Source organism: Eurosta solidaginis, chromosome 5, assembly GCF_040869045.1.
Source record: "Eurosta solidaginis isolate ZX-2024a chromosome 5, ASM4086904v1, whole genome shotgun sequence".
NCBI lineage: Eukaryota > Metazoa > Arthropoda > Insecta > Diptera > Tephritidae > Eurosta > Eurosta solidaginis.
In genome coordinates this window covers 30,449,391-30,471,709 of record NC_090323.1, presented here as the reverse complement: position 1 = coordinate 30,471,709, position 22,319 = coordinate 30,449,391, and the positions used below count along the sequence as shown (strand labels likewise).

The following is a 22,319-nucleotide window of genomic DNA, read 5'->3' as shown; positions in this document are numbered from 1 at the left end:
ACAAAATAAGTGAAAATCACCATGTAGTAAAATGAACATAGGGTAACCTAGTGGACCTAGTCACCCCTGATGTTTGTGCGATATGTGTATTAAATTAAAGGTATTAATGAGTGTTTTAAAAGGGAGTGGCCCTTAGTAGTATATGTGAAGCGTTTTCGCGATATCGACCAAAATGTGGACCAGGGTGACCCAGAATGACCATATTTTATCCCTTTTTTCGTATTTGGTATAGAATTATGCCATTTTTCGAAATTTTCGATGTCGAAAAAATGGGCGTGATCATAGTCCTATTTCGCCCATTTTTAATACGAAGATAAAGTGAGTCGAGATAAGTACGTGAACTTAGTAAAGATATATTGATTTTTGCTCAACTTATCGTGTTAACGGCCATGAAGAGCGGCAGACGGTCGTCTGTGTATAAAAACTAGGCGTGGCTTCAACCCATTTCGCCCATTTTTACAGAAAACAGTTATTGGCATAGAAGCTATGCCCTTACCAAATTCACAAGGATTGGTAATTTTTTCTTCGACTTATAACATTAAAGGTATTCTAGACAAATTAAATGAAAAAGGGTGTAGCCAAGCCCATTTTGAAATTTTCTTTTATTTTTGTATTTTGTTGCACCATATCATTACTGGAGTTGAATGTTGACACAATTTACTTATATACTGTAAAGATATTCAATTTTTTGTTAAAATTTGACTTCTAAAATTTTTTTTTAAAAAGTGGGCGTGTTCGTCATCCGATTTTGCTAATTTTTATTTAGCACACATATAGTAATAGGAGTAATGTTACTGCCAAATTTCGTCATGATATCTTCAACGGTGCCACGCCCATTGTCCAAAATTTTACTAATTTTCTATTCTGCTTCATAAGTTCAACCCACCTACCAAGTTTAACCATTAACAGTTGTGCGTAGCTTATCATATTTTGGAGCGAAACAATTCCGAGTAGATTTAGGCCGAGCTTCTGCGCCAATTCGCGTGGCGCTACATTTAATTTTCGTGAAAAATTAGTGGACTTATGTATTTTCTTTATATATCTTCGATAACATATTGTAACGAATTTGCTGCAAATCCTCTTATTTGAAATCCTCTGCTAAGTTCGAATCACTAAACTGTTGAATAAATAACTCCAATATTGAATAATGGAAAAATGGCCTTTATTAAAGTACTTCACAATAACACTTATACTTTGCTACTCGCTGGCTTAATAACCAAACTGATTGATAACTCAAATGAAACTCTACTATTGGCCGCTAGATCGCGTGCTTAATCAAACTGATTGATAGCTCAACTCAAACTGAATTACAGCGCCTATACATCTGTCGCCTTTTATACTCTTTGGTTTCCTCGTTCGCATCTTCTAGACGCTTCCAGAATCGACTAGTCCAGTAGCTCTCAAACTTCTCAGCTGTAACTACAATTGCACAATTTTATAGTTTTTCTCAGCTATATGCATGTATTTGTGCATTGACTCTCTGCTGCTCTTACACGTACATGGTACATATATGTGTATACATGATTTGATTATTGACGTAAATACTGCTTAGCATGGCCTTAGCATCGCCTTAGTGATGGTATAGCTTAGTGATGCTAATATCCGTGACAATATGTTAATAGTACAAATTTTATGCCGGCTTCGAACGGCATATGATCATAATTATACCCAACGTGTACTTGTATTGACGGTAGTACGTAATAGCACAAAGGAATCGAGATAGATGTATACTTCTATATAACAAAATTGTTAGCATCGAAAAAAATTTCGGTTTAGCCATTTCCGTCCGTCCGTCTGTTAACACAATAACTTGAGTAAAATATAAATATCTTTACGAAATTCGGTATACTGGCTATTTGGGACCAGGAAATATCCAAATTGAAAACAAGTAAGAACGGGACTGTCTTCGGCTGCGCCGAAGACTTCATATCTTTCATGAATGGGGCTGAACAATAATCTTATCCCGTTCGTAATCTCCGAATAATCGGATGTATAAGATAAGAAATATATAGTGAACAGATCTACATACCTAAACGATTTTTAAGATAAATATAAAATAAAAAACAGGTAGGTACTTTGTGTGAGGATGCAAAGCTTCACGTTTTTTGTGGTCTGCATGTAAAAACTATGACTACGAATCACGTATTTCAAAAATATATGACGTAAACGTAACTATTTGATGAATTTTGAAGCTTCTAGCCGTAAAAAAGGGGAAAAATGACAGTTTATATGAAGTATATAATATATATACCACCGATATCTATGATTTTTTCAGACAACAATATCTAATCTAATATCTAATCTAATCTAATATATATTATAAATGGGAAAGTTTGGATGTTAAGATGTTTGGATGTTTGGATGTTTGGATGTTTGTCCAGACGTTTGTCTTTGTGACTCAATAACGCAAGAACGGCTGGACCGATTTGGATGAAATTTTGCACACATATAGCCAATAGTCTAGAAGGATCTACTAGCTATATATTTTTCAAAAGGGGCGTGGTCCCCGCCCCCTAGGAACAGTTATAATTTAATTATTATATTTTTTCGTCTTTGCGACTGAATCACGCCAGAATGGCTACACGGATTTTGATGAAATTTGGGACACAGACAGTAGTTTACTAGCGAAATTTTTTTCGAACATGGAAAGAGGGGTGGGGGTCCCACGACCCCTTCGAGAAATTATTTTTCATAATTTTTACACATTATAACTTTACGTATACTGGCCTTCACCAATATCACAGACTCAAGGGGTCAAATAAGTCGAGGGCTTACAAAGTAAGCAGTGACAACCTCCGCCCGCCCCCTTTATCTTCCCCTCTGGTGTAAAATCCATAAATTGTTATAACTCAATCTAAATTTTCTCCTAAATCAATAGTTTTTGGTATCTGGTACATACAGAACGAGATCTAGACAATTTTGGAGGAACGATCAGTGGTCCTCTCCTCTACTCCCGCCATCCGCCCTCCATCAATTGTTTTTATTAGCACGCTTTTATTAGCTTTACCTGTATGTTTCTATCTAACTTTTTATTCGCTCCAATGCGCCTGCTGCCTTATTAACATGGTTTTATAATTAGCTTCACCTTCTTTGTAATCCCGTAAGGGTCATATCGAGACCCTTCCGGGATCATTTCTGGATGGTTTTCGGGATCGGTCCGGGATTACGCCGGGGTAATTTCGGGACTTTTTCGGGACTATTTCGGGATCATTTTGGGACCCTTCCGGGATCATTTCTGTATAGTTTATGGGATCCGTCCGGGATCCCGTCGGGGTTATTTTGGAACATTTTCGGGACTATTCCGGAATCATTTCGGGACTATTTCGCGATCATTTGGGGACCCTTCCGGCATCATTTCTGGATGGTTTTCGGGATCCGTGCGGGATCTCGTTGGGGTCATATGGGGACTTTTTCGGGATCATTTGGGGGCTCTTCCGGCATCATTTCTGGATGGTTTTCGGGATCCGTCCGGGATATCGTCGGGGTCATTTGGGGACTTTTTCGGGATAATTTGGGGGCTCTTCCGGCATCATTTCTGGATGGTTTTCGGGATCCGTCCGGGATCTCGTCGGGGTCATTTGGGGACTTTTTCGGGATCATTTTGGGGCTCATCCGGCATCATTTCTGGATGGTTTTCGGGATCCGTCCGGGATCCCGTCGGGGTCATTTCGGTACTTTTTCGCGACTAATACGGGATCATTTGGGAACCCTTTCGGCATCATTTCTGGATGGTTTTCGGGATCCGTCCGGGATACCGTGGGGGTCATTTCGGGACTTTTTCGCGACTAATACCGGATCATTTGGGAACCCTTTCGGCATCATTTCTGGATGGTTTTCGGGATCCGTCCGGGATCCCATTAGGGTAATTTCGGGACTATTAGGGGATCATTTGGGAACCTTTCCGGCATCATTTCTGGATAATTTTCGGGATCCGTCCGGGATGCCGACGAGGTCATTTCGGGACTATTTCGGGATCATTTGGGATACCTACCGGCATCATTTCTGGATGGTTTTTGGGCTTCGTCCGGGATCCCGTCGTGGTCCTTTCGGGACTTTTTTTCGACTAATACGGGATCATTTTCGGACCCTTTCGGCATCATTTCTGGATAGTTGTCGGGATCCCGTCACGGTCATTTCGGGACTATTAGGGGATCATTTGAGGACCTTTCCGGCATCATTTCTGTATTGTTTTCGGAATCCTTTCGGGATCCCGTCAGGGTCATTTTGGGACTTTTTCGGGGCTAATACGGGATCATTTGGGGATCCTCTAGGGGTCGTTTCGTGACTTTTTCTGTATTATTTCGGGATCATTTGGGGACCCTTCCGGCATAATTTCTTGATGGTTTGCCGGATCCATCAGGGTCATTTTGGGATCATTTGGGGACCCTTCCGAGATCATTTCTGGATCCGTCCGGGATGCCGTAGGAGCCATTTCGGGATTTTTTGTTACTTTTCAGTGATAGTTTTTGGACCCTTCCGGGATCATTTCTGGATCTGTGCGGGATCCCATCTGGGTCATTTCCGGACTATTTCGGGATCATTTTGGGATCCTTCCGGAATCATTTCTGTATGGTTTTCGCGATCCGTCGTTGATTCCCTCGGAGCCATTTCGGAACCTTTTGTGGAGTATGTCGGGGTCATTTGGGGACTTTTTCGGGATCATTTGGGGCTCTTCCGGCATCATTTCTGGATGGTTTTCGGGATCCGTGCGGGATGTCGTCGGGGTCATTTGGGGACTTTTTCGGGATCATTTGGGGGCTCTTCCGGCATCATTTCTGGATGGTTTTCGGGATCCGTCCGGGATCCCATCAGGGTAATTTCGGGACTATTAGGGGATCATTTGTGGACCTTTCCGGCATCATTTCTGGATAATTTTCGGTATCCGTCCGGGATGCCGACGAGGTCATTTCGGGATCATTTGGGATACCTACCGGCATCATTTCTGGATGGTTTTTGGGATTCGTTCGGGACTTTTTCTCGACTAATACGGGATCATTTGCGGACCCTTTCGGCATAATTTCTGGATAGTTGTCGGGATCCGTTCGGGATCCCGTCACGGTCATTTCGGAAATATTAGGGGATCATTTGAGGACCTTTCCGGCATCATTTCTGGATAGTTTTTGGAATCCTTTCGGGATCCCGTCAGGGTCATTTCGGGGATTTTTCGGGATCATTTCAGGATTCGTCCGGGAACCCGTCAGGGTAATTTCTGGACTTTTCCGAGACTATTTCGGGATCATTTTGGGACCTTCCCAAGATCATTTCTGGATGGATTTCGGGATTTGTCCGGGATGCCCTCAGGGTCATTTTGGGACTATTAGGTGAGCATTTGAGGACCGTTCCGGCATCACTTCTGGATGGTTTTCGGTATCCGTTCAGATTCCCGTCGGAATAATTGCGGGACTTTTTCGGGATCATTGGGGTCCCTTCCGACATCATTTCTGGATGGTTTTTGGAATTCGTCCGGCATCCCGTCGGGGTCATTTCGGGACTTTTTCTCGACTAATACGGGATCATTTGCGGGCCCTTTCGGTATCATTTCTGGAAAGTTGTCGGGATCCGTTCGGGATCCCGTCAGGGTCTTTTCGGAACTATTGGGAGATCATTTGAGGACCTTTCCGGCATCATTTTGGTTAGTTTTCGGGATCCTTTCCGGGTCCCATCAGGGTCATTTCGGGACTTTTTCGGCATCATTTAAGATTGGTTTTCAGGATTCGTCCGGGATCCGTCAGGGTAATTTCTGGACTTTTCCCAGACTATTTCGGGATAATTTTGGGACCCTCCCAAGATCATTTCTGGATGGATTTCGGGATCTGTCCGGGATACCGTCAGGGTCATTTTGGGACTATTAGGTGATCATTTGAGGACCTTTTCGGCATCACTTCTGGATGGTTTTCGGTATCCGGGACTTTCGGTATTGCGGGACTTTTTCGGGATCATTTGGTGTCCCTTCCGGCATCATTTCTGGATGGTTTTTGGGATTCGTCCGGCATCCCGTCGGGTTCATTTCGGGACTTTTTCTCGACTAATACGGGATCATTTGCGGGCCCTTTCGGCATCATTTCTAGATATTTGTCGGGATCCGTTCGGGATCCCGTCAGGGTCTTTTCAGAACTATTAGGTGATCATTTGAGGACATTTCCGGCATCATTTCTGGATAGTTTTCGGGATCCTTTCGGGGTCCAGTCACGGTCATTTCGGGACTTTTTCGGGATCATTTAGAAATGGCTTTCAGGATTCGTCCGGGAACCCGTCAGGGTAATTTCTGAACTTTTCCGAGACTATTTCGGGATAATTTTAGGACCTTCCCAAGATGGATGCCGTCAGGGTCATTTTGGTATTAGGTGATCATTTGAGGACCTTTCCGGCATCACTTCTGGATGGTTTTCGGTATCCGATCAGGATCCCCTCGGAATCATTGCGGGACTTTTTCGGGATCATTTGGGGTCCCTCCCAAGATCATTTCTGGATGGATTTCGGGATCTGTCCGGGATCCCGTCAGGGTCATTTAGGGGTGCGTTCGAGATCCCGTCAGGGTCATTTCGGGACTTCTTCGGGACTATATCGGGATCATTTCTGGATGGTTTATGGGATCCGTCCATGACCCCTTAAGGGTCATTTCGGGACTATTAGGTGATCATTTGAGGACCTTTCCGGCATCACTTCTGGATGATTTTCGGTATCCGTTCGGGATCCCGTCGGAATCAATGCGGGACTTTTACGGAATCATTTGGGATTCCTTCCGGCATCATTTCTGGATGGTTTTCGGGATTTGTCCGGAATCCCGTCGGGGTTATTTCGGGACCTTTTCGGGGCTAATACGGGATCATTTGGGGATCCTCTAGGGGTCGTTTCGTGACTTTCTGTATTATTTCGGGATCATTTTGGGACCCTTTCGACATAATTTCTTGATGGTTTGCCGGATCCATCAGGGTCATTTCGGGACCATTTTGGGATCATTTGGGGACCCTTCCGAGATCATTTCTGGATCCGTCCGGGATGCCGTAGGAGCCATTTCGGGATTTTTTGTTACTTTTCCGGGATAGTTTTTGCACCCTTCCGGGATCATTTCTGGATCTGTGTGGGATCCCATCTGGGTCAATTCCGGACTATTTCGGGATCATTTTGGAATCCTTCCGGAATCACTTATGTATGGTTTTCGCGATCCATCGTGGATCCCCTCGGAGCCATTTCGGAACTTTTTCTGGAGTTAGTCAGGATAATTTAGGGAACCTTCCTGGATATTTTCTGGATGGTTTTTGAGATCCGCCCGGGAGCCCGTCAGGGTCATTTCGGAACCTTTTCGGGATCATTTTGGAACACCTTCAGGGATCATTTCTGTGTGGTTCTCTGGATACATCTAGAATCGTGTCGTCCTCATTTCGGGTTTTTTTGGGACTATTCGGGGCATTTCTGGATGGTTTTCGGGATCCGTCCACGATAGCGTTGGGGTCATTTCGTAGCTTTTTCTGGATAATTTCGGGATCATTTGGGATCCTATCAGGTTATCAGCTCATTTAGTTCTTTTTTTTACTCAATTACAAAAATAAAATGCATTAGACAGAAAACAAAATTTTAAACAGATAATAAGCAGACTAACGCGAATAGCCCATATATTTAAAATTTTCCTTGCGGACGAGGCCGCGGGTAAAGGCTAGTATATATTATAAATGGCAAAGTTTGGATGTTTAGATGTTTGGATGTTTGGATGTTTGTCCAGACGTTTGTCTTTGTGACTCAATCACGCAAGAACGGCTGGACGGATTTGTATGAAATTTGGCATGCATATAGCCAATAGTCTAGAAGGATCTACTAGCTATATATTTTTCAAAAGGGGCGTGGTCTCCGCCCCCTAGGAACAGTTATAATTTAATTATTATATTTTTTTGTCTTTGCGACTGAATCACGCCAGAACGGCTTCACGGATTTTGATGAAATTTGGGACAGAGATAATAGGCTACTGGCGAAATTTTTTTCGAACATGGAAAGGGGGTCCCACGACCCCTTCGAATAATTACTTTTTAACAATTTTTACACATTATAACTTTACGCATACTGACCTTCACCAATATTACAAACTCAATGGGTGAAATAAGTCGAGGGCTTACAAAGTGAGCAGTGATACACCCCCCCCCCTTTCCCCTCTCGGGCAAAATCTATAAATTGTTATAACTCAATGTAAATTTTGTCCTAAAATCAATAATTTTTGGTATCTGGCTCATACAGATCGAGATCTAAACAATTTTGGAAAAACGATCAGTGGTACTCTCCTCCTCCCGCCATCCGCCCTCCATCAATTGCTTTTATTAGCTTTACCTGTATGTTTCTTTGTAACTCTTCATTCGCTCCAACGCGCCTGTTGCCTTATTAACATGGTTTTATAATTATCTTCACCCTATTTGTAATCCCGTTTGGGTCATCTCGAGACCCTTCAGGGATCATTTCTGGATGGTTTTCGGGATCCGTCCGCGATCCCGCCGGGGTAATTTCTGGACTTTTTCGGGACTATTCCGGGATTATTTTGGGACCCTTCCGGGATCATTTGTGTATAGTTTTCGGGATCCGTCCGGGATTCCGTCGGGATTATTTTGGGACATTTTCGGGACTATTCCGGGATCATTTCGGGACTATTTCGCGATCATTTGGGGACCCTTCCGGCATCATTTCTGGACGGTTTTCGGGATCCGTCCGGGATCCCGTCGGGGTCATTTCGGAACTTTTTCTCGACTAAGACGGGATCATTTGGGGAGCCTTTCGGCATCATTTCTGGATGGTTTTCGGGATCCGTCCGGGTCCCGTCGGGGTCATTTCTGGACTTTTTCTCGACTGATACGGGATCATTTGAGGACCCTTTCGGCATCATTTCTGGATGGTTTTCGGGTTCAGTCCGGATCCCGTCAGGGTCATTTCGGGGCCCTTTCTCGACTAATACGGGATCCTTTGGGGACCCTTTCGGCATCATTTCTAAATGGTTTTCGGGATCCGTCCGGGATCCCGTCGGGGTCATTTCGGGACTTTTTCTCGACTAATACGGGATCATTTGGGGACCTTTTCGGCATCATTTCTGTGTGGTTTTCGGGATCCGTTCGGGATCCATTCAGGGTCATTTTGGGACTTTTTCTTGACTAATACGGGTTCCTTTGAGATACCTTGCGGCATCATTTCTAGATGATCAGGGATCCCGTCGGGGTCATTTCTGGACTTTTTCTCGACTAATACGGGATCATTTGGGGTAGCTTCCGGCATCATTGCTAGATGGTTTTAGGGATCCGTCCGGGATCCCGTCTTGGTCATTTCGGGACTTTTTCTCGACTTATACGGGATCATTTGGGGACCCTTTCGGCATCATTTCTCGATGGTTTTCGGGATCCGTCCGGAACCCGTCGGGGTCATTTCGGGACTTTTTCTCGACTAATACGGGATCATTTGGGGACGCTTTCGGCATCATTTCTGGATGGTTTTCGGGATCCGTCCGGGATCCCGTCGGGGTCATTTCGAGACTATTTCGGGATCATTTGGGGTACCTTCCGGCATCATTTCTAGATGGTTTTCGGGATTCTTCCGGGATCCCGTCGGGGTCATTTCGGGACTTTTTCTCGACTAATACGGGATCATTTGGGGACGCTTTCGGCATCATTTCTGGATGGTTTTCGGGATCCGTCCAGGATCCCGTCTTGGTCATTTCGGGACTTTTTCTCGACTTATACGGGATCATTTGGGGACCTTTTCGGCATCATTTCTAAATGGTTTTCGGGATCCGTTCGGGATCCCTTCAGGGTAATTTTGGGACTTTTTCTCGACTAATACGGGTTCATTTGAGGTACCTTCCGGCATCATTGCTAGATGGTTTTCGGGATCCGTCCAGGATCCAATCAGGGTCATTTCGGGACTATTTTGGGATCATTTGGGTTACCTTCCGGCACCATTTCTATATGATTTTGAGGATCCGTCCGGGATCCCGTCGGGGTTATTTCGGGACTTTTTCTCGACTAATACGGGATCATTTGGCGACCCTTTCGGCATCATATCTGGATGCTTTTCGGGATCCGTCCGGGAACCTGTTGGGGTCATTTCGGGACTTTTTCTCGACTAATACGGGATCATTTGGGGACGCTTTCGGCATCATTTCTGGATGGTTTTCGGGATCCGTCCGGGATCCCGTCTTGGTCATTTCGGGACTTTTTCTCGACTTATACGGGATCATTTGGGGACCCTTTCGGCATCATATCTGGATGCTTTTCGGGATCCGTCCGGGAACCAGTCGGGTTCATTTCGGGACTTTTTCTCGACTAATACGGGATCATTTGGGGACGTTTTCGGCATCATTTCTGTATGGTTTTCGGGATCCGTCCGGGATCCCGTCGGGGTCATTTCGGGACTATTTCGGGATCATTTGGGGTACCTTCCGGCATCATTTCTAGATGGTTTTCGGGATCCGTCCGGGATCCCGTCAGGTTCATTTTGAGACTTTTGCGGGATCATTTGGGGTATCTTCCTGCATTATTTCCCATTTATAATATATATATTAGATACGTAAGCATTATTGAAATTTGAAGCCTCTAGCTCTTAAAATAGGACAGTCATTACGAAAAGTTTCTTATCTGAACAATCGGTTGTGGGGTATATATACTATATATACGACCGATCTCATCAATTTTTTCAGGCAACAATATGTGCAATATACGAAATTTTATGGTGAAGTTTGAAGCTTCAATCTGTTAAATTGAGTAAGGTATGACAAAAATCCTCTTTTTCTGAAAAATCGGTTGTATGGAGGATATATGCTATAGTGGTCTGATCCGGCCGGTTCCGACAAATATCTAATCGGACACCCAAATACACCCGCTCACCAAATTTTATCAAGATATCTCAAAAATTTAGGGACTAGTTTGCATACAAACAGACAGACGGACAGATGGACATGGCTAAATCAACTCAGCTCTTCATCCTGATTTTTTCGGTATACTTAATGGTGGGTCTATCTATTTTCCTATAAGGACTTACAATTTTGGGTTTCGTGACGAAATTAATATACCATTTCATTTTCATGAAAGGTATAATGAGCGGAATCACACGATAATCACGCCCGCTTTTTTGGTATCTTAAATTTTTTTAAATTGAAAAAAAAAAAAATGCAACAATTCATTACCTAAAACCGATAAACTGATGAAACTTGATAAGCGGATAAGAAATAGACGTTTGCAAAATTTTGGAAAATAGGCGTGGCTCCGCTATTATTTAGAAGAATAAAATTTGAAAGTCTTCTAGGCCATAAATCCTAAGCCGTTGAAAATATCATGTTGAAATTTGGCAGGGAGGTTATCCTTACCATTACACTTAATGAAAATTGTCAAAATAGATTGGTAACCATGCCCACTTTCAAAAAATTTTATATCGAAATTTCAAAAATTAAAACTGGGAAAAATGCGCTTATTTACTACCTATCTTTCTTTAGTTGGTGCTGGAACTTGATATATTAGTCGACTTTATGACTAAGACAGAAATTTTGTAAAATTTTGAAAAATGGGTGCTGCATTTAAAAGAAAATTTAAGTCGTAAATCAAAAGCCATTGAAGATATATGAATGAGTTAAAACTTGACGGGAGGTTTTTCTAGCTATTATACATACACATAGGAAAATTGCGATAATTCATTACCAAAGGCCGATAAAGTACCGCAACTTGATATGTTGGTTGTATTTACGACGAAATAATAAATTTAGTAAAATCTACATTTATAAGAATAAAATTGTAAAGTTTTGCAAGCCGTAAACCGAGATCTATTGAGGTTTTGGCATGGAAGTCCTTGCTATTATATATACAACTTGCTAAATTAAAAGTTGGTGACCACGCCCACTTAAAAGAATATGTTGTAAAACACTTATTAATCGAAACTACATATACAATCAATTCATATTCAAAAAAATTGTAAAGTGTCTTTTTATATCTTACATTCATTCTTAGCAGTATTGAAGAGCATATCAGACGACCGTGTGAAAGTGTGATTTAAAGTTAGTCCTAGAATTTCGCCGTTTTCGTAAGGAGAGTGAGAGTAGAGGGTGAGGGAGAAATAGGGGTATAGAAAAAGGAGACACAGAAGGAGATGGATAGCGATAATGGACTTTATTTTATTGCCTTCACTTTGTTCAACATTGGAAATATGGTCTCACAGACGAAGTATACTTTCTAAATAAAAATAAAAGGTTAACCTCCTGCGTCGCACAGTGGTCTTGATTTGACTTTCAGTGGACTTAGGGAAATGAAAAAAATATTAGTTAATAACTCATAAACTTTGATGGGGATCGATTTTAAGTCTCATTTCATGACGTTTTTATATCTGAGTATTTTTTCATAAAGTCTTAAACAAAAAAGTTATAGCAAATATACTATGCAATGTAATCGGTCTTGGTTCGAAAAGGTTCGCGTTTTTTTTTTGTTTTTTTTTTTTAGTATTGCGAATCACTTTAATTTTGGGTAGAATTTAAAAAAAAACTTTTTTTAGTTGTTTTTAATGTTAGTATTGGGTAATATTTAAAAACAAAAATATTTGATAATTCATATTATACATTTAATTTTTTTATATTGAATTTACATTTAACAATCCAAAAAGGTTCAAATCAAAAATTTAGCTATTCCAGCTTGTTCGTTAATTTTATTTATTTTTTTTTCATGATGCTTACTATTCCAGCTTGTTTATTGGTACCAAAAGAGTAATTAAAAGGAAAAATTATTCCATCGGTCAATAGTCCATGAAATCTCCAAATATACATATAGGTATATGACCAAAAAAAACTAAAAAAACACAGTTTTTATTATTTTAAGTAAATGTTGCGTTTCATATGTAGTATGTATGTTTATTCGCACCCAATTAAAATTGAGAAACTAAAATATTTAGTTTTCTGTATCATAGTCGAGGTTTTGCGGTAGGAGTAGTAGAGATTTCACTTCTTCGGATATTTCCTCATGCTTACTAGGTAATTTTGATCTCCTCGATGAAATAAATGGGTCAGAATTAACTAACAAATTATTTAAAATGTCCTCATTTGTGGCTTCGCGGCTAATTTTTCTTACATCGACTCCACGATATGCTCTAAAATCTTTATTTCTGGAGTCAGCAGCTTCTTCGGACAACTTTCCGATAGGAATGGAACCAAAATGCTCTATTATTGAAGCTCCGTGTACTAAAATTTGATGCACACTTGAAGGCATGTAATACCATTCATATAGTTCGACGTAAACTCGAATGGTTTCTCTGGCGTACATGTTGAACGTTTTTACATCTATTGGACACCCACATGAAAGTGCCCCTAATATTGTAGAGAATCTTTGAATGAGATTTTCACTAACACCAGTTATAGAGGCGGTAGTTTTAATGTCAGCGAAAAATCGTCTAGCAGTATTTTCATCATTCGTTGTACCGTGTCCTTGCTTTACCACGTCTACCAATAAACCAGTCTGATTAGTAAAAATTATTTTAGTGAAGCCAAAATTGCTGGAAATTGGAAAAAATACCTAGATGTACACATATGCTCGTTAGGGTATGTCGATATGAAACCCGGTTACTAAAAGTGTCATAACTTTTTTAAATTAGATTCTACAAAAAAAATGTTATATAACAATAAATTATGGAAAAAGAGCACAGAATACGAAAATGTACATTTAAAGTCATAAGTCCCAACTTTTCAATTTCGGTCCACTGGGCGTCGTGGGCCTCTTAATTTTTCCTACAAACTGGCTGGATGTGACCTACATGTTTTATGCCTACTCCGAACGGCATTTTCAAGGCAGATGAATTTTAAGTTAGAAGCTTTTCATGGCAGAAATACACAGAGTGTTTTCCAAATCACTGCCGGGGAGCGACTCCGCTTGGAAAAACTTAATTCTGACTGAAAAAAAATTCTTCTAAATTTTCGATTTTGCTAAGCTAGGTACTCGAGTCTAGAACCTTCGCTGTTGCAGCCGGAGGGCGCCACCACCCCACCACAGTGACCAATAGGGTATGTATGTATGTGATCCTGTGAATATTAGATGTAATTCTCTGAATATCAATTGTAAGTTTCTGAATATTAAATGAAAATTCTGAATATGAACTGTAACTTTCCGTATATTATAGCAACTTTCTGAATAAGCATTGTAAGTTTCTGAATATGAAATGGAACTGTGAAATTCTGAATATAAATTGAAATTTTCTGAAATTAAACGTAAATTCTGAATATGATTGGAACTTTCTGAATATAAACTGAAAAAGGTGTAGCTGATGGAGAAAAAATATTTAGTATTACACTTTTTATATTTCCTTTTAATATTTTTTTCTGCTCCCGCCCACTGTGCGACGCCTGCGTATACGGAAATATATTTTTAAATTTGAATACAGATAAGCTAGTTATGTATCCGGTAAGGCATATAATTATTTTGGTTACATAATTTCATAGCAGAAGTTGCCACTTGATATCAAAATAGATATTTATGTGAAATTCCACACCAAAACATACCTGTGTATTAAAAGCTTTTTTGCAGGTGGTATTCTTCCGTAAAAATTTGTTTATTTAATTATCCAAAGTACAATATAATGAAGGAAACAGCAAAAAAATAAATAAGGAAATAACCAAGAATTTTCGTAAATTTTTGTACTGAATTTTTCGGATGAATAGGCACAGCCATATAGAAATTTTACGTTTTGGTGTGAATCTGCATATATATGTACTTAGATTAAATCACAATGTTGTAGCAAAATAAATTTTGCCAGCCTATCCCGCCCCACGCCGTAGTTCCCTGAAAAACTTGGGAGTCGCCAGAACCGCGGCTGATAAGGAAACAGGATTCGCCATGGATAGGTGAGGTGGACAATTGGGTTGCGGTACACAACTCCTCGTATTTTAGTCGCCTCTTGCGACAGGCATATCTGCCGCGGGTATATTCTAAGCCCCCTGACCCGCTCTTACTTTACGTTAGGTCAGAGATATATATAACTCCGAACATATTTAGTGCAGATAAGCAGGGCAAGAAGGTCGTTCCAATGGTTACGAGCCGCATAATCTGGGACGCTAGCGAATTTCGTAGTTATTGTTGCTGTAGCTCTGCAAACCCATCACTTTCGCTTTCATTACATTTGTTTTCATGTTATAAGATTCACTATGATATTATAGTACGAGGACAATAAGTTTTACGATCTGTTACAGTGCAACACATATATAATAACGATAATAGTTATAGTTTTGATAACAAATAAAAATAAATTAGAGCGTTGTAAAGACGTAAAACAAACATTTACATTTTAGGAAGAACAAAATGGGCATATTCGTACATATTGAATTTGTGTATACAAATGTAGATAACTAAAACGTGTGAAATATAAAATAATTTCTCGTGAACTAGCTAATTCAATCATCCTCAATGGCAAGAAACTGGTTTCAGTTCGATATACCCACCCTGTAACGAACTGGAGAATTTTACATGAAATTGTTGTTTTAAAGAAAATTATCACGGAATACTTATCAGCTGAAAATTACTATAGCTAAACAAAAACTAACAACACCAATTATGCAATATCAGATCGCATGGCTTGTGAAAGAAAACAAAAATTCATTAAAAAGTAAAATGTTAAAATTTAGCATAGTGCACACTTACCATCACAATCGGTAATGACCGAGTCGAAAGTGTTCAGCCATTCCTTGACCTTCTCCGGCGGTTGCTCAAGTAGATTCGTGCAGGTTTGTTTATACATATTTTTATTGTTTAATTGACTAAGGTGACTTCTCGCAAAAATTTTGTTACCCGTGATGGCCGTATGTTATTTATGTGTGTAATTTGTATATTCGGGGGTGAATTTTTTTTTATCCAGTCACGCTTGGTCTACCGTTGGATTATGTCTTAAACGCTGAAAGGTGTTATTTCACTCTTCGTCAATACTAAATACAGGCTCCTCTCTTGCTGCCGCCACATTCACGCCTGTTCAACTAGATTTCCGTCACAAACTGTTTCTAATAAAAGAATGGAAAAAAAAACTTGAGTAAAATCTCGTTTTATTTTGTTCTTTTGCTCTTCACGATCATTTTCGTGAACGCAAGGCACACACAATTAGCTGCCAGCAGTTCATACATATGCATGAATAAAGGCAATACTGTTTCGATTAGGTATGGCCATTGTGAATTCCTATGGCACGTTCATAGAGCGAAATGGGAAATTACTTAACCTAACCAAGATTCCAGAGTAGCCGGGTGTTACACATTTTATAACAAACAAAATGCCCCTCTCTCACGTCTGGAGAGAAACTCCTAACTAACGTAGCACGTGCGTCCATATGAACATATGAATGTATGTATGTTAGTATATCACACTGATATTTATTGATTTTCAACAAAGTTTTAGCTTCGTGCCGGCATTGACAATGAACTAAGATAGCCCACAAAAGGAAAATAGTACGTATTGATGGAAACAATGCGCTTTTTTTTTGTATTTTCATTATTTTTTGGCTTTTTATATTCTTTACTCATATATGTATGTATATATTCGATCAGCTCTACATATTGGCTTACCTTGGGCGCACTTCTTCCAGCTTAGATTATTACTTTTTGATCGGCTATCTGTATCCGTCATTGTAAATTTTACCAAGTAGCGCAACTAACAGCTGATCGGTGAAAATTCGCACATTCACACGCACATTTCTCGACTCAGTTTCAAAAAAAAACTTTAGATTATTTAATTCAAATTCTAAAGTGAGGTTATCCTTACAAATTTATGTATACAGAATATATATGGCGTTTTTGTTGTTATTGAAACAATAGTTTTATTTATATTAAAGCTTTTATCATTTTTTTCTTTTAACTTTGAAAAATCTCCGAACACCATTCCTTCATTATATGACATTCGACTGCCTAGTCCACTGCTTTCCACCCTATTCGCAACATAACCTCTACTTAAGCTGCCAAACTATATAGTAAACAATGGTATCCATTCTGTAGTCACACTTTACGCTTCAACTACAGATTTTGACAATTTGAACAGACATATTTTGTTGCTTTACAGATGAGCCAACCTGTATATAGTTGAGAACCATGGACGTTTCCAACAAGTGCCTTCCTTAACTCATGGCGGAACGATACAAGGTGGCAGCATGGTGACATACCTACAAACATAAATAAAAATTCCATGTACTTTGTTTTTGTAAATTCGATGGACAAATGTCAAAATCGTACTACGCCGGAAGTTTATGTATCATATCAAATAAAAAAAGTTTATAGTCAGCTGTCCCATGCTGCCACCTTGTATCGTTCCGCCATGCCTTAACTACTCTACAAGACGGAGGTAACAACCCTACAAGAAACGCTGATAGTTTTACCAAAGAGGATAAATACAATAAGAGCCGTCACTCGTTATTTTTTTTGGCATTTACTCGATGTATACTGAGAGGTAGTCGCTAATTTTTTTTTTGGGCGAGATGTTTATAAATGTCTACTATACATTTTTGTGGGGTATTTGTGTTTATTTTTCGACTGTATTTAATTAATTTATTTAATTCTCTTTCCAAAAATCCCAGTTGCACAAAGGGCCTACACGGCATGGATAAATGCGAGACAATTAAAAATGTCCCTCTCAGAAAACATTCGGCATCAATTTTTTCAATTTCCATCGAGATACTCGCCACAAAATAACGAGTGACGGCTCTTATTGTATTTATCCTCTTTGCTGCGATGACGTAAACATTGATACTCAAATTTACGTATGTTCCTTTGTTCGCACACGCATGTCCGCATGTACCCAACGACAGCCTATAATCATGAAAAAGGACTCAAACTGGGAAAGCTTCGAACACCTGGGGGCCTACTCTGTATTGCGATGCGAAAGAAAAAAAAAGCGAAATCGCAAAATCGGTACTCTGTATCTTGACATTCGCATGTATATTTTGACTTTCGCATTCACATTTTGCCCATTCGCAATTTTTCTCCCTTTTCGCATTGCCGGCACTCTCTAAAGCGAAAGCGAATGTCAAACAGCATTCATTTTCGCATTTTTCTTGCTACAATAGCCATTCGCATTGTTCAAATATGTAAGTATTAATTGATGATTTTATAAATTGATATCTTTATATTCATTTAAAAATATATAGGACAACTCAAAAAAACAAAACAAACACAAAAGCAACAATTTGTAATCCTAGTGGACTTAAAATACATAAATAAATAACAATTAAATCGAAACCACTTTTTTATAAAGCATTTCTATTTGAAATCATGCCATTTTTATTTGTTCTCTGATACAACTAGCAATATTTCCCATTCTATGATTTTCCACGTTTTCTGTATTTATCACGTTCACTTCTTCCAGTTCAATTTCTGAACTGGGAGGATTTCTTCATTTAAATCAATCCTTTCTTCATTTAAATCGTTCCATAATGCTACAGAATCCTTTTTTTAATTTGTTCAACAAAAATTAATCGTTTGCCGAAATTGTAATCGCCTTGTTTCTTTTGTTCTCTTTCTTTGAGTTTGGTCAGTGATGCATACTCAAGCAAAAAATTAACGAAAAATACAAAAGCGACATTGTTAGCGATGCGATAGCGCTACAGAGTTCCAATTAGCTTTCGCATCGCAATTTATTTTCGCATCGCACTGCCTTTCGCATCGCAATACAGAGTAGGCCCCCAGGCACGACGGAACTTGCCTTGCGACACCCAAAGTGCACTCACGCTTCTCATGGCTCCAGCGGGTTAGTGGGCTTAGAGTATACCCGTGGTAGCTATGCCTGTTTCTTTAACAGCCGAGGCTCTGGCGACCTCATGTTCCTTATGGATCTACATTTGAAGGCGCTTAGTTAGCTGACATCGCTTACTTAACCAGTAGATTCTAAAGTAAAAACCAAAACACAAAATATAGGTTAAGTTGAAGTGGCCGGTTCATAAGGATCTCACATAGACTGAATGAGTCCGTAGGGTTACCAGAAGTTTGTTTTAATGACCAAGCTGAAAACCCTATCAAGAACCAGGACCTATGTTATAAAAAAACTCCGTCCTCTTGACAAATACTAGAAGCTTCCTAGGACTTAAGCCACTTGCTGCTTCTAGATCTGACAGCTTTATCACTCCTAATAGCTGGAGCCTTAGCCTGGCAAGCGCAGGGCACGATTTTTCTCAGGGGGCCCGGTATTTCTCGGGGGGCCCGCGATTTAGAGGTACTAAGACATTTTTTTTTTAATTCAGGAGAGTCTTTAGTTGTTCCATGTGGAAATTTTAAGCCGAATTTCAAAAGCAACGAATATTGATAATGATTTTTTAGCTGGTTCCTCGAACAGTGAGGAGACAATAAAAACATCAAACAAAAATATATGTTTACATGAATCCGAAATCGTAAAGTTTTCGTGGTACCACTGATGAAGGTTCATCTTCAAAAAGCCTTCCAACAATACCACCAACTCTGTATCAAAGTCTAGATTATTTAAACGACTTCGATATCGGTACCGTGAATAATGAGTTTTTGCGATCTGAAGAAGTCAACGAAATAATTCGTCGAGGTCATCAAAAGTGCCCTGTTATTTTTCCACGTGATTGTCATGACGAGGCATTTCCTACCTCGTTGTTAAACAGAATCTTGCCAAATGGAGAGAAAGTGGAGCGTCACTGGTTGGTGTGGAGTGCCAGTAGCAATGCTTTTTATTGCCTACCATGTCGTCTGTTAAGCACCAATACTTTAAATCGACCTAAACTTTGTTGTCCTGGCGAATATTCGAAATTCTAGGTATGGAAGAAGCTATACGCTAAACTGCCATCACACGAAAATACTGAAGATCACATTAAATGTTATATTCAATGGCGATCTTTACAAAACCTAATTCGAAAGGAGGCTACAATTGATACACTTATTAATGAACAGCTAATCACTGAAACTCAAAAGTGGAAAGAAATTTTATATAGAATTTTGGACACTATTTTTTTTTCAAAAAGCGAAAGGATGAACATCTTTTGGGCATCTAAGATCTCATAAGCCATTATGATCCGATATCCGATACTCATTTGGAGAAAGTTAGGATTTCACAATAGCAGCACAAACGCTTACAAGTTCACTATCTTTCCCCAGACATTCAGAACGAGTTTATAGAAATTTGTGCAAAGCATGTGAGGGAAACTATATTAGATCAAGGCAAGAAAGCTAAGTATTTTGCTATTATCGTTGATGCTAGTCACGTTGACTACGTTCATTTTGCGCTCACTCCATTTCAATTCGAAAGCAACAAATTTACAATTCCAGAACAGGGGGCCTACTCTGTATTGCGATGCGAAAGGCAGTGCGATGCGAAAGGTAATTGGAACTCTGTAGCGCTATCGCATCGCTAACAATGTCGCTTTTTATTTTTCGTTAATTTTTTGCTTGAGTATGCATCACTGACCAGACTCAAAGAAAGAGAACAAAAGAAACAAGGCGATTACAATTTCGGCAAACGATTAATTTTTGTTGAACAAATTAAAAAAAAGGATTCTGTATCATTATGGAACGATTTAAATGAAGAAAGGATTGATTTAAATGAAGAAATCCTCCCAGTTCAGAAATTGAACTGGAAGAAGTGAACGTGATTGTAGGGTTATATTTATATTCAACTTTAAATGTACCTACTTTAAATGAATTTAATTTTTGTTCTTGTTAATTTTTTATATTTCAATTTTGAGATTATTCTTTCAAAAATTTTCATTCGGTTATGAATTTTTAAAACGTATTGTAACATACATACATTAAGGAGGCATTAAAATAAAGATATTTTATAAAAAATAAAATAGTGTTTGTTCAATTAAATAGTGGTATATTTATCAACTACCACATTGGCGATCAGCCAGGCCTTTTTTAAAAAACCTACAGTGATAAGAAAAACGCTCATCGTTAATTAAGACTAAGGATCACGCTGATTTGTTGGAAGTATTTTTAAAAGCTCTATTGGAATGATCAAAAATCGTAGCTAAAACAATGCTGTCTTATGTTGCGAATAATGAAAGCGGAGAATCTGAAATATCAGTTTATTAAGCATTTGGCAACGGCAAATGATTCATCCATACAACAAGCTGAAATGAACGCAGCCAAACAGGCATTAGAAAATTAGCGTGATTTATTCCCTAAATTGGATCATCAAAAATGTGTTATTGCCAAAAGTAGTTAAAAAGCAAAAATTAGAACAAACAATTAGCGGTGCGATTTATTAATAACATCCTGTATAAAATTAAAATAATTAAAAAATAAAATCGAAATTTAACTAAAAGATTAATTTGAAATAAAGAGCAGAAAATTTACAAATGCTCAGTTACTTGTTAATATTTTTGAGATACTGAACGCGAAATATATTAAAGCTAGAAAGCAACCAATCAAACGTTAAGCAATAACACCACAAAAGCGTGTAAGAAAACAAGCAGCTACCAAAATAACTACAAAGAAAGCAGGAACAAATAACAACAAATATAATAGGAAAAACAGCTCACTTGCGAGTGCAGAGAACGTGTAGAAAAGGAACTCAAGAATTTGTTATGCAATTTTGGATTTTCTGGACAAACATATTATTTCGAAATAAAATAATTATTTCGAAATAAATATACAATTGCGAGAAATATTTGGTGAGCTGTATCTAGCATTAATATTATTTATATGTATATGTATATGTATCAAAATAGATTAAACATTTTGGTTTTGTAAACGCTCCTTTCCGGACATTTTTATTTCTTCCTATAATATAATTTTTGTAATTATTTTTATTAACAATGCTTCATTCACCATCAATCATCGTAAACGATTCGCTTATTGATTTGGATAATGAAAATTATCAAAATTATTTACCAAATCCATATGTGAATCAAAATAACGAAATTTTTGCTACATCGGTAAAACTTCCCCAATTTTGGACTAATTGCTCTGAAGCATGGTTCATCCATGCTGAAATGCAATTTAGTCGAAAGAACATTACTCAGGAAGGGACAAAATATGAATATGTCATAACTGCACTTACGCAGGATGTAATTATGACAATTCTTGATTTTATTCAAAATCCTCCTGAAGATGACAAATTTTCTGCATTAAAGAAAATTTTAATTGAACGGCACTCATTAAGTGAGAATGCCAAGTTAGATCGAATGTTATCCGATTCAGAAATGGGAGATTGTAAACCTTCTGAGTTTTATCGGTCTCTAGTGCTACTCTCTGGAAACAATTTTAGCAAGGAAATTCTTAAAAAGCTTTGGATAAGGAAGTTGCCAAAAAATTTAAGTATTATCCTTGCTAGTTCGCATTCGACTGAAATAATTGAATTAGTTAAATTAGCCGATAATATTTGGGAAGCTTATAATAAAAATGA

At 38.9% G+C, this 22,319-nt stretch overlaps 1 protein-coding gene across 1 annotated transcript in view; it reads right to left on the bottom strand.

The window, feature by feature from the left end:
* The window catches only part of LOC137253421 (glycerol-3-phosphate phosphatase-like), a 36,537-nt gene extending 18,970 nt beyond the window's left edge, over positions 1–17,567 (bottom strand). Inside the window, exons 1-2 of the mRNA XM_067790324.1 lie at positions 16,535–17,567; positions 15,627–15,979 (exon numbers count right to left, since the gene is read on the bottom strand). Coding sequence (XP_067646425.1) covers positions 15,627–15,723 — 97 coding nt within the window. The 5' untranslated portion in view covers positions 15,724–15,979; positions 16,535–17,567. The remainder of the gene's footprint in view (positions 1–15,626; positions 15,980–16,534) is intronic.
* Positions 17,568–22,319: the final 4,752 nt, after the last annotated feature.